Genomic DNA, 13,402 nt, shown 5'->3' with positions numbered 1-13,402 from the left:
AAAAAAAAAAAAAGAGTTCAGGATCAAAGAAAACTTCAGATTTACTTTACATACAGGGCATTGCCTCTTGGAAACCTGCCAACACATCCATACGGAGGGGGAGGAGGGAGAGACAATATGTCTGTTATGGTTGGGGGAGGGTCTGTGCACATGACCTCCCTCTCCAGCCCTGAGGAAGATGCTATATATATGCCATCAGCAAACTCAAGTCAGAGAGAAGTGAAATCATTTGCCTGAAGTTACCAAGGCACAAGGACCCTGTTAGCTTAAAAAATCTAATGACAAAACAAAAACAAACAAACAAACAAAAACCAAGCCATCAGTAGTTGCCACTAGTGGAGAGGCTGATGGAAGAAAGGCACTGGGGATGTGGAGTGACAGACATGTCCTATGATCTACATGGCACAGCAAACCTACCAACCTATACAATTAAAGCTGTGTGTTTGACTTTATGGAGATTATCGCTCTAGTAAACATTTTATACAAATTTCAAGCATTTCATACAAAAACTTGTCTGAAATAGTTAAGCGTCCTTTCTATAATTCATATGCTCTTTTGTGGTGTGAGGGGGTCAGAGTTCACAAAAGATGAGAAAATGTTTCTTAGGGCATGTAAAAATCCACGTTGTTTTAACGAATAGAGCATGGGTTGTACGTACTTTAGAGCCAATGGATAAAGCAAACTGGGAATTCTTGGCACCTACATTTCACAGGCTGGAAAATGTCTTAGGGGATGATAATAAAATGTAGGTAAAGAAACATGGCCCTAAACGAAGGCCTCATTGCTTCCCCCTCTTCCTAATTCTCTAAATACTGCAGCCTACCCATAACTTTCATTCCTGCTTCCCAAAATGCCATGCTCCCACCCGGGGTCTATCTGTAGGGAATGCACACTCCGCCCCAACACACACTAGTAAATTGTCATACACCTTTCTTTCTCACAACGGTCCCATTTTACTTGCATTTCCATGAGATTAATGGTGTTAGGTACTTTTTCATGATTATTTTCTTGTTTTGTTGCTGCTGTTATTTGTCTTTTTGAGTGACAATATTTTAAAATTTGTTCTTGACCCTGTGTCTCACAAAGTTCCGGCTGGTCTTGAACTCACTATATGGCCAAGAATGCTACTGCACCTCATTCCTTTTAGCTGCTGATCTTCCTGCCTCTATTTCCCAAGTGCTGGAATCAAAGGCCTATCCCACTATGCCCAGAGGAGCTGCAGGAATTCTTCATGTAATTTAGTTGTTGATGAGGTTTGGTTTTTTTACTATGTATTGTAATACTAAATACTGGCCCCCAAGGCCTATGGCAAATTGTAATCCAGGGTTATTGATAGGGAAATAAATTCTAATAGCTTAGAGGGTAGATATCTACCCAGTTCTAGTGTTGATTAAGGCTTATTATAATAATAAACATTGTGTGTCTTTTATCCAGGAACTGAATGATTAAAGGCATGGGAGTGGGTAGGTGGGTGGGGTAAAGCTCCCAATTGAGATTAAATAATTTCAACAAGTTATGTTTTAATTTGTATTTCTCTCATTATTTATGTAACTGTATTGATGACTTTAACTTTGCTATTAAAAAAAATACCCAATAGAAACAATTTACAAGATTTATTTTGGCTCACAGATTCTGAGAGTTCAGTCCATGGTCACTTGGACCCATGAGCTTAGATACAACATGATTGCGAAAGGGAATATGGGGCAAAGATAAGTACCTTACCTTCTCTATGACTCAGAAGCAGAGACAAGGGCAGTACATGCTCTAAAGATCTAAAGACACAGTCCTTGGCACAGATGCATATAGTTCCTAGCCACACATTGATCTGATTTCTATTCATTTTTTTTTTTTTTTTTTTTTTTTTTTTTTTTTTTTTTTTGGTTTTTCGAGACAGGGTTTCTCTGTGTTGCCCTGGCTGTCCTGGAACTCACTCTGTAGACCAGGCTGGCCTCGAACTCAGAAATCCGCCTGCCTCTGCCTCCCAAGTGCTGGGATTAAAGGCGTGCGCCACCACCGCCCGGCTCTATTCATTCTTTACACCTTGGCTCAGTTCTTCTCTCCTCAGGGAAGCGCCCCCTTTTCACCCCCTTCTCACCCTGTAAAAAAGTACAAGCACTTTCTTCTCCTCTGTCAGTAACATCTCAGAGACACATAATTATATCTGTATGTGACTTATATGCAATTAGTTATATGTACATATAATTATAGATTTAGTCCTGGATACGTTGCCGAATGTCTTCTTCGCTCAGCTGTAAATCCCATGATGGCCCAGTCTGACCAACAGCACAGGGCTGCAGTTAGTAGCTACTGACTGAAAAGCAAACTATTTGAGAGCACTTCAGAGCCCAGTGAGGTTTTTTTTTTCCCCCATCTGCTTTGGTGGTCATTCTACACTGACTGGGTAGGAACCAGGTTTCTCTTGTTATGAGAGGAAAATTCCATGCAACATACAGGGTTGTCATGGGAAAGGAAGACTAATGAGGAGGATTTTGAAAATGTTTTCTCTAGAAAACATTTGCAGTGTGGGGAAGAGGCAATGCCATTCATGCCTTACTGTGACTCAGGTAGTTGTTTTTATATAAATATACAAAGAAACAAGCAAATAGAGGAATGAGGTGCAGTAAGCCAACATCCATCAATTCATCACAGCAGGAAACAAGAAAAGGAGCCAGGAGTCTAGAAATGCCTGTGAGACTTGGCACTGGGTAGCATGAACAGTTGAACGCCGTTCTCACAAGATCTAATTATTCCCACAAGAAAAAAGAAAAAAGAAAGAAAGAAAAAGACCTTTGAGCTTCTCTGGTTCTGTGTTTGTAAGATTGGCCCAGGCTCCGAGGGAACCTGAAGGTTGAATGGTTTGCTCTAACAAGGGCTTGATACAAGGGCTTGATTAAACTAACAAAAAGGAGTGTTTTGGGAGTTTTCCCTTGGGTGACCCTGCAAGATCTAGTACTGGTCCAAGTGAGAGGCTGAAGCCAAGAACAAGTTATTTATTTGATCTTCTTCAAGCCAACCCAGGTGAGCATGTGACCACTGAACACGTGACCCCCCTCCCCATATGTGTGTGTGTGTGTGTGTGTGTGTGTGTGTGTGTATCTTTTTCTCTTTCCTCACTCTTTCCCTTTCTGTCTCTGTCTTTTTGGTTTTTCAAAACAGGGTTTCTCTGTGTAGCCCCGGCTGTCCTGAACCTCACTCTGTAGACTAGATTGGCCTGAAACTCAGATATCAGCTACAGCACATGACCACTCACACACACACACACACACACACACACACACACACACACACACACACTCAGAAAGGGGTGAATATTTGTGTACTCCTCTCAAAATTTCTAAGCTGAATTCCTACCCCTAGGGTAGAATGGTATCAATAGGCAGGGCCTGCAGGAGGTCTTTAGGTAATGCAGGCATCCTTGGGAATAGGATTAGTACTTTATAACAAGTGACAGGAGAGCTTGCACTTGCTCCAATAAAAAAAACAAAACAAAACTAACACACACACACATACACACACACAAACAAAAACCCAACTAAACCATCCATCCAAATAAACCCCCAAAATCCTCACAAAAAACAAACAAACACAAACAAAACAGTTAAAGCCCAGCAACAAGATAGTGCAAACTAAGAAGCTGTACCACATACAGAATCCACTAGAACCTTGATCTTGGACTTTACAAATGTTTGATGGTTTAAACTACTGTAGCCCTCGAAAAAAAAACAAAAAACAAAAAACAAAAAACAAACAAATAAAAAAAACCAACAACAAAACTACTGCAGCCTATGGGGTTTTTGTTACAGCCTGGGATGACTAAACAGCAGGACTACACAATAAACAGTAAACAGAGAATGACTGGGAGAGATCTCACAAGGTGGTTAAGGAAGGCTTCCTTCAGTCTCTGCTCCATAGTTAGTCTCTGCAACTCCTTCCATGGGTATTTTGTTCCCCCTTCTATGAAGTAACCACACTTTGGTCTTCCTTCTTCTTGAGTTTCTTGTGGTTTGTGGATTGTATCTTGGGTATTCCAATCTTCTGGGCTAATATCCACTTATCAGTGAGTGCATGTCATGTGTGTTCTTTTGCAATTGAGTTATCTCACTCAGGAAGATATTCTCCAGATCCATCCATTTCCCTAAGAATTTCATAAATTCGTTGTTTTTAGGACAACCTAGAGACTGCTCCACCTGGGAATCCTTCCCATATTCAATCATCAAATCCAGACACTATTGTGGATGCCAGCAAGTGCTGGCTGACAGAAGCCTGAAATAGCTGTTTCTTGAGAGGCTCTGACAGTACCCCACTAATACAGAAGTAGAGGCTCAAAGCCATCCATTGGACTGAGCACAGGGTCCCCAATGAAAGAGCTAGAGAAAGGACCCAAGGAGCTGAAAGGTTTGCACCCCCGTAGGACAAACAACAATGTGAACTAAGTAGTACCCTCAGAGCTCCCAGGGACTAAACCACCAACCAAAGAGTACACATGGTGGGACTCATGGCTCCAGCAGCATATGTATAGCAGAGGATGGCCAAGTCGGTCATCAATGGGAGGAGAGGCCCTTGGCCCTGTGAAGGTTCTATGCCCCAGTGTCAGGGAATGTCAGGGCCAGTAAGCAAGAGGGGGTGGGTTGGTAAGCAGGGGGAGGGGGAGGGAACAGGTTTCCCCCCCCTCGGTGGGGAAACTGGGAAAGGAGATATCATTTGAAATGTAAACAAGGACAGTATCTAATTAAAAAAGAAAAAAAAAAAAAAGGAAGGCTTCACAGAGATGGGAGTGTAGTATCTGAGACTTGAAAAATAACAATGGTTCCAGCCTACTTAGCTAGGGCAGGAATTAACCTAGTGTTTGGGAGTTACAGAGAAAACCAATAGGATCCTGAGCAATACAGGTCAGGGTGTGAGGTTTTGATAGGGCCCAGAACAAAGGAATCTCTAGCTACATCGTGTGTTTAATCTCATGGCAACAGGAAGCCGTTAGTGTGCATTAAGTGCCAGAGCTACTTAATTAGACTTACTGAAGTCAGACAGGGAGGTATTTGTGAAATGTAAAGACTGGGACTCAACTTGGAACTAAGGAGGTCTACAAAACGATCACAAATTCAGTGGGTTCTAGACTCAGGGTTAGCAGTGATGTGAGAACAAAGAAGTGGTTGTGTGACATGGGGCCAGGGGCCAGAGCCCACTCATTAGGCTGTAGTCTAAGAGAGAGCAAGAGGGAAGCGACTGTGCGTCTGGGATGGGGTTCAGGTGTAGAGTGCTTGCCTAGCACTCATAAAACACCTTCTAAACTGAGAATGGTGACCAGAACCAAGGCTGAGGACCTTCCAGCACTGGGAGGGGGTGGTGGTGGAAGTAGTAAAACCAAGGTCATCCTTGGCTACTTAGCAAGGTCAAACCAGGCTGAAATATATCAGCAAAAATCGGAGGGGGGGAGTGGGGAGGAGGGGGAGGGAAAAAAAAAAACCTTTATAAACTTGGAGAAGCTCAGATTCAAAGATGCTGGCTGGCTGGAAGATCTTCAAGTATTAATGAGGGAACCTAGCACCCACTGTCGTCAGTCTGGAACCCATCCTATCCTCATGTGGATGGACTACACCCTAAAGCATTCTGATCCCCTAACAAGGTGATGGAGGTGAGATGGAGAGAGAGATGGTAAGCACCTATAACTTTTAAGATGACCCGCTCTAGGCACTTGAAGCAGTAAAACTATGTGGTTCCAGAGACAGTAGAAGCTCTCCTGCACAGTGGCCAGATGTAGGGCTGTATCCCCACAAACAGAAAGAGACAAGGGGAAAGGCAGAGGCCTGACATAATGGGTTTTAGTTACTTCTCTAGTTACTGGGGTTACATTTCTAACAGAAACCACGTACCGGAGGATATGTTGAATTGGGCCTCAAAGTTTCAGGGACTTTAATCCATTACTAGGGAAGGTGAGGTGTGGCAGGACACAGGACATTGTAACTCTTCACAATGCAAACAACCGGGAAGTAGAGGCTCATGCAAGCATCTTCCCCTGTTGATTTGTCTCTCTCACCCACAACTGCCATCTTATGGAAGTGAAATTACTCTATTGCCACCTACATGATAATAGGACATCTTACTCAGTGCTTTAGGTAGGAAAATACACAAAATAATATCTAGTGGGTACACACAGTTAATCTATACGAAGGTATGACATTCATCGTCGGCACGGTCACCAGCAGCACGATTCAAACATATATGGTATATTCCTCTAATCCCAGCATTTCAGAGGCAAAGCCAGGCAGATCTCAGAGTTCAAGGCCAGCCTGGTTTACAAAGCAAGTTCTAGGACAGCCAGGGCTACACAGAAAAACCCTGTCTTGAAAAAACAGAAGAAGGCCAGGCGGTGGTGGCGCATGCCTTTAATCCCAGCACTTGGGAGGCAGAGGCAGGTGGATTTCTGAGCTCTAGGACAGCCTGGTCTATAGAGTGAGTTCCAGGACAGCCAGGGCTACACAGAGAAACCCTGTCTCAAAAAAAAACAAAAAAAAAAGAAAAGAAAAAGAAAACCCACCACCAACAACAAAAACAAACCAGACAGTTCTAAGCTAGAAGTGAGGTACACACCTGTAGGCCCAGTACTTGGAAGGTAGAGGTCAGAGGGTCATGAGTTTAAGGTCAACTTGATATATGAGGGACACATGAGACATTCATTTCAAAAACAAACAAAATCAAACAAATCTGTATTGGAATACACGTACAAATACATACACTCAGATGCACATATACTTATATAGTCACATGTGTATACAGATATAGAGATACATATGTATGTATGTATACATATATCTCTCTATATTCATACACTTATACATATATGCGGTTTGGCCAAATATATTTTCTCATATGGGAGTTGCGTCCCCACCCACCTTCCCTCCCATCAGTGTCTTGCCACGTTGCCCAGGTTGGCCTTGAAGTCACAATCTTCCTGCTCTCACTCCCTGTGTCCCAGAATTACAGGCATTTACTGGCATCTCTCTTATATGATAAACTAATAGGTTATATAATTTAAAACCACCCCCTCCCATGCCAGATTTAGAAGAGTCATGAATATGCTAATGTGTAATAATGTGTCTGATTAATTTCCAAGAAGAGTATAGAAGGTGTTTGAGCAGGGATGTTCAGGGCAGGACTTGTTGCTGAACTAGAATGCTGCACAGTGCAGTTGTAGAAACGCTGCTCAGATAAATTCTATACTGCTCTGTGGTATATGAAAACTGTTATCCCTCCAGAGAAGATAGGAATATGAACCAAATAGGAAGCTTATGCTACAGGTAATGATCAGAGATGAACTAAAACCAATTAAGTTCCCAGTCCACTTGGCTAGCTGTGCAAAGCCAGGTCTTCAGCTGCCATGAGAATCTGCTAAACCTCAAAAGAAATTTGGTTTAAGCCAAATCCTTCCTCATGTAAAGGAGCACGTGCTCGAAACTGAAAGAATGGGCCAAAAATAATTTATACTGAGTATTCATCGTAGAAGTAAAATGTAAAATCCTTCTTTGAGTCAAGGTTCTATTAGAAAACGAAAAATTCAGCCTTAGCTGGGAAATCAGTGCTCGCTCTTTGCACCCGAGCTTCCCCACTGAGCTTCCTGGGTGCTGAGCCCACCGTAGGAAGAGTCTCTAATGCTGGCTGCCTTAGCCAAGGAAGTGGCATTGTTTGGAGAACAGGACCTAGTGGATGTACTGCACATTAAGGAAGAGTAGAGTCAGTCTTAATACTAGACTGGTACTAAGCTGCTCTTGACTTCTTTGAGCCATGTTTAGTCGCCGCCTTTTAAGAGTGTGAAAATCAATGTCAGAGTCACACGCTGGAATCTAGACAGGTGGCGATCTACACGTTGTCACTATGGCCCTGGCTTACAGCACTAGGCAGGGATATGATGGGAGAGGGTGGAAGCACTGAATGAATATAAGGAGGAATGATGGGAGGGTCCAGTCTTCTGAATCTTCCCATCGTATTATATGGGACGTTTCTCAGAGGATGGAACAAAATGGTGCTCAATCAAGATGCTTATAAACAGAAAGATGCAAGTGGGTAATATTGTGCGTCAAAGATTTAAGCAGGGATAAGGTAAGGAAGATGGGGAAGTGGGTGGGAGGAGAGGTACATTGAACAAAATCAAGGGTTTAGGAGGAAACCTTATGGAAACTAACTGCTTTGTATGCTAATTAAGAGCATCATTAAAAAAAAAAAAAGAATTTGAACATAGGTTCCCTGCAAATATGTGCAATGATTTCTCCTAGGATGCATAGATTGCTAAATGAAAATCTCAGTGCCAGGCATGAGATATCTCTATTGCTAAGGCCTAGGTAACAGTTACCTGGCTAACCAGCCATTAAAAGGACACTTTTGCATATGTTTCTGCTGTTACTAGGCAACTTTCTAATGCCAAGGTTGATCACATATTCTGCTATGTTCTGTGCCCTTGGAAACCAATCATGATAAAAGTCAATAGAACTGCTTCGTATAGTTACCTACAATAAGCTTGGACCCAAACCAAGCACCCAACCTCTGTATAAGCTTTTATGGTATAAGCTACCCATGGGACAGACCCCAAAATAAGAGAGACATCTGCACCAATATAAAAAAACTATTTGGAATAAGACTTCCATTTTGAGTAGTGGTCCAGTAAAGTTCCCAAGACCTCCCTGGGAGCTGACATCCTACTTGGCAGGAAGAGCCATGTATATGGGTCACTGACAAGCTGATTGTCAAGTTAAGACATGAATGCTAGACAAATCCCATCCTGGGAGACAAATTAGGACATGGATATTAGACAAGGCAAGTCCCCTGCCACAGTAGAACACACCAACCAATGGGAACAGGATAAGTGTACAACAAAGACATGTTCCTAAGGAAAAAAAAATGTCCTGTTGCTAAATCCTGATTGGTAAAATAACTTAGCACAGATGTTTGTGGACTTGGGGCTTAAAAACCGGGTAGGATCTTAACTCGGGTGTCATGGTTCAGTTCCTGAATCTGGACCATGGCCCTGGTTGACCAGTCCTGGGGCATATGCTCAATAAACTATCCCTGTCTGACTGAGATTAGTGTTTATGCAGTTTGTGAGGCGACTCCAGGACCCCAATAGCTATTGTTAGTCAGAGAGGCCCCTGAGGCCCCTAATACAATATAGGTTACTGCCATTGCTCTTGCTTGTCCACTACAGCTGGATAGTAAAGGTGACCGCTGACGCAGGACACAGAGGGATCAAGCCGGAACTAAGCAGAGAGATAGCATTAGACTTACCCAGTGGTGGAATCTGCACGCTATATAGCACTAACCTCCTAAATGTTCCGTGTCTACTTGTGAGACAGTGGCATGCCTGTTGTAGGGGTAACGACTGACTTATGATTGGTTGCTCTGTCAATGTCTGAAGACTCTTCTGCCTTTGTGTCCAGAGTGTTGGAACTATACATGTGGGACACTATGCCCCATAGATATGACTCTTTCTGAGGGGAGGGAAGACACAGGGAAAAGCTAAGTAATGTAGAAATTAAGGGGAAAAAATAGTCAACGAAGGTTTTCTGAGAGAGCCAGAGCAGACAGGAGAGTGAGCGAGGGGTCGATTGGTTGTACCTTCATCCCTGCAGCAGCTGCAGGTCCACTGGGGTCCACAGCCTGGATGTGGCATGGTTTACTTCCCCGAACCACAAAGCCCCAGCCGACTGCGTCACCAACAATCTAGAGAGGAAAACCACAATGAGCAACCAGCAGACTGCCCCTGGCCGTTAGCCAGTCTTTCTGGGAGTAAAGTCTGACCTAGGATTAACTACACGTCTTGACATATACTTTCTCTTCATTTCATCTCTACTGTGTCAGGGGAATGAAAATGTAGTGGTGGCACATAACCTGTTGGGCAGAAGGAAGCTGGGTCACTCCCCAGGAAACAGCTGGCAGCATACCGCTTCCTGGGGCTGCCCGCCAATTTCATATCCCACTGCAGAGTTGGTCTCTTAAAAACATCGTTGCAGTTTCTCTCTAGATTCAATCTCTATCTCAACATGATCTTTCCTTCATATCTAAAGGATTTTTACCCAACTACATCAAAGCCTAGCATGGTGGGAGATATGAAGAATCCCCGTCTCTTTTGAAAGATAGTTTACTGAGAAAACCAAAGAAAAGGTAGATAAAGTTCACAATTTACAGACTCTAGTCCAGACATTTTCGTCTGGCATCAACGCACGCCTTTTCCTATGGAATCAGAATGAACAGTAAGGTTCCCTGGATGGTTCCAGAGGCATCTCCTAGTGCATATGCCAACTGGAGTGCAGATGAAACACCCTCACAGTCAAGTACTACTGAGGCTGGCACTTGAATACAAAGTCACACAAATGCTCTCAAAACACGGCCATCTCTCAAAAGCTGGAGACTGGGGAAAGCAGGAGGGCAAGTGGGAACCTTGGTGGAAATTCTTGAGACCATCAGGAGTTTCCGTGGTTTTAGGGTTTGCTACTGTGGATTTATTATATATGAAGTTCACTTTCAAATGTACTGTGTGCCTTTCTGCACGAGGCTGACATAACAGCCTGTGATGATTTGTATTTTCCTGGCCTAGGGAGTGGCACTATTAGAAGGTGTGGCCCTGTTGCAGTAAGTGTGGTCTTGTGGGTGTGGGCTTTAAGACCCTCATGCTAGCTACCTGGAAGCCAGGATTCTGCTAGCAGCCTTCAGAAGAAGATGAAGAACCCTTAGCACTGCCTGCACCATGCCTGCCTGAACACTGCTGTGCTCACACCTTGATGATAATGGGACTGAACCTCTGAGCCTGTTAAGCTAGCTAGCCCCAATTAAATGCTGTTCATATAGGAGTTGCTTTGGTCATGGTGTCTGTTCACAGCAGACCCTAAGACATAGCCCTTCTTCTGTTAACTCCTCAGTATTCAGCAGGGGAGGGGGCTTCAGCTAGAGTCTGGGGTATGAATGGATGTATGGGAAAACTTCTCACCTTTGAGGTAATAAACAAAATGTGTCAGGGAACGGACGAAGAGAGATGGCCCTCTAGAATTTATTGAAATACATGTCGCAGGCTGAGAAGAAAGCAATTGGAATAGTGGAGATGGGCCTGGGCATGTCTCCCAGTAGGATAGAGTACTTGCCTAACATTCTAGAGGCTCTGGGTTGGATTCCCATAACTGCATGAACCCAGTGTAGTCTGCATTTTCGGTACTTCAGAGGCAGAGGGAGGAGGATCAGACATTTAAAGTCATCCTGTGCTATACATAGTTTGAGGTTATGTTTGAGACCCTTCAGAAAAATAACTTAAGAGTCCATTTGAGTAAAATCAATGGGGCCTGGGGAGGAAGAAGGAGGAAGGTTGTAGGGACACTAAGAAACAGCAAGTCCTCAGCTCCAGCGGACTACACGGGGCTGCCAAGTCAGGTGGCTGAGCACCTCAATACATACAGACATTTACCCTACAGTTTTGTTTCCTTTCTTCTCCTTAGGATTTTCTAATATCTTAACAATTTTTAGAAATAACTGTAATGGAGAAGTTAATGGGTTTGTTTTTGTATTTTTTTGGTAGTTTTGTCTTAAAAGTAGATACTTACATTGGAATAAGTACATATATATTGAAATAGACAAAATTCACAAAGGATTTAAAACATCACATGACTTACAAATCAAGAGAAGTCTTAACATATTTTCTGCATTAGAGCTTAGAGCCTCTACTATTATAATCAAAATGTGCAAATAGGTGTGGCAACACACATCTTTATCCCATCACTTAGGGGTCAGAGGAAGGAGGATCCCTATGAGTTCAAGGCCAGTTTGGTCTACAGAGTGAGTTCCAGACCATCAGGGGTACATAGTGAGACCCTAACTCAAAAAAAAAAAAAAAAAAAAAAAAAAAAAGGAGGGGAAAACTCAAGAAAAGTTCTCAGTGTGGTCCCGAAGCCACACACTGACAGGTGGGTGCGTGCAGGAGCTAGGCTTACCGTAAATGTCTTCCTTGCGTATGGAGCCCCAGGAGTCAAGAGTTCCTCAGAAGTGACAGGTCTCTTCAGCACTAAGAGACAGATATAGTGTCAGAGGATACACACTTCTAAGTCTTTCTCCCATCCATTCAGCAGGTATTTCTGGAATGCCTCGACTGGCAAAGACCTCTACCACACATTCATCTTTTAGCTGAGTGAACAGGAAATCCCAACAAAGAGCTCAAACCTAACTTATGGAACCATGGGGATGCAGAGAGGATGGGGAAAGAAAGCAAGATGCCTTTAAGGGGACACAGGGAGGAACAGCATCTCCCTGTAAAGGAAAGGGCTGTGTTTCTAGCGCTTCCAGCTCGTTCTTCTAAGTCCTTATATGCATCAAAGTCCTTACATGTGTCAAAACTCCAGCAGTCCGATGGCCACCCAGCAGAGGCTGGCTCCATCGAAGTTGGTGTCCCTAACAAACTGCACACATCTCATTTGCTAAACTTCATTCTTTTCTTCTAATAAGTAATCCAGAAACATAAGAATGGTGTCTCAAGCTTTGAGGAACCATACTGGGCAACTCTCCAGAGGCATCTCCATGGGCTAGGTCTCTTCTCTGCATCCCATCAAATGCATTTTTCATTTAATCTCTACCTCAACTAATTCTCAAAAGCAGTAGTTCTCAACCTTTGGGGATCAAATGACCCTTTCACAGAGATCACCTAGACCATCTGCATATCAGATCTTATAATTCATAATATAGCAAAATTACAGTTATGAAGTAGCAATGAGAGGGGCTAGAGAGATGGCTCAGCAGTTAAGAGCACTCACTGCTCTTCTGAAGGTCCTGAGTTCAAATCCCAGTAACCACATGGTGGCTCACAACCATCTGTAATGGGATCTGACACCCTCTTCTGGTGTGCCTAAAGACAGATACAGTGTACTTACATATAATAATAGATAAACCCTTGGGCTGGAGCAAGCAGGGCTGCAGTGAGCTGGGCCAGATTGAGCAGAGGTCCCGAGTTCAATTCCCAGCAACCACATGATGGCCCACAACCATCTGTACAGCTACAGTGTATTCATATACATAAAATAAAAATAAATAAATCTTTAAAAAAAGTAGCAATGAGAATAATTTTATGGTCAGGGTCACCACAACATGAGGAACTAGATCAAAGGGTCATAGCATTAGGAAGGCTAAGAAATGCTGATTTAGAGAACCTGGTTCAACACTATACTAATCTTATTAAATTTTTTTTTTTTTTTAAAAGACAGGGTCACTCTTACTCCTGCTTCTCCACCTTGCCTCTTATCCCCTTGCTCCCCCTCTCTCCCTATTCTCTTCCCCCCTCTCTCCACGTGGTCATGGCCGGCCCCTACTTTTCTACTCTCCCCTTCTCTCTGACTTTCTCTGCCTCTGCTACCCTCTTAACTCACCTTCCCAAGCCTCTATT

At 43.3% G+C, this 13,402-nt stretch overlaps 1 protein-coding gene across 1 annotated transcript in view; it reads right to left on the bottom strand.

The window, feature by feature from the left end:
• Nucleotides 1-13,402, bottom strand: part of Deptor (DEP domain containing MTOR interacting protein) — a 146,777-nt gene that overhangs the window by 27,654 nt on the left and 105,721 nt on the right. Inside the window, exons 7-8 of the mRNA XM_031358123.1 lie at nt 11,964-12,034; nt 9,604-9,708 (exon numbers count right to left, since the gene is read on the bottom strand). Of these exons, the coding sequence (XP_031213983.1) occupies nt 9,604-9,708; nt 11,964-12,034 (176 nt within the window). The remainder of the gene's footprint in view (nt 1-9,603; nt 9,709-11,963; nt 12,035-13,402) is intronic.

The sequence above is a fragment of the Mastomys coucha genome, unplaced genomic scaffold, assembly GCF_008632895.1.
Source record: "Mastomys coucha isolate ucsf_1 unplaced genomic scaffold, UCSF_Mcou_1 pScaffold7, whole genome shotgun sequence".
NCBI classification, from domain to species: domain Eukaryota; kingdom Metazoa; phylum Chordata; class Mammalia; order Rodentia; family Muridae; genus Mastomys; species Mastomys coucha.
The sequence above is the reverse complement of the archived record's forward strand: the minus strand, read 5'-3'. Positions and strand labels throughout refer to the sequence as shown.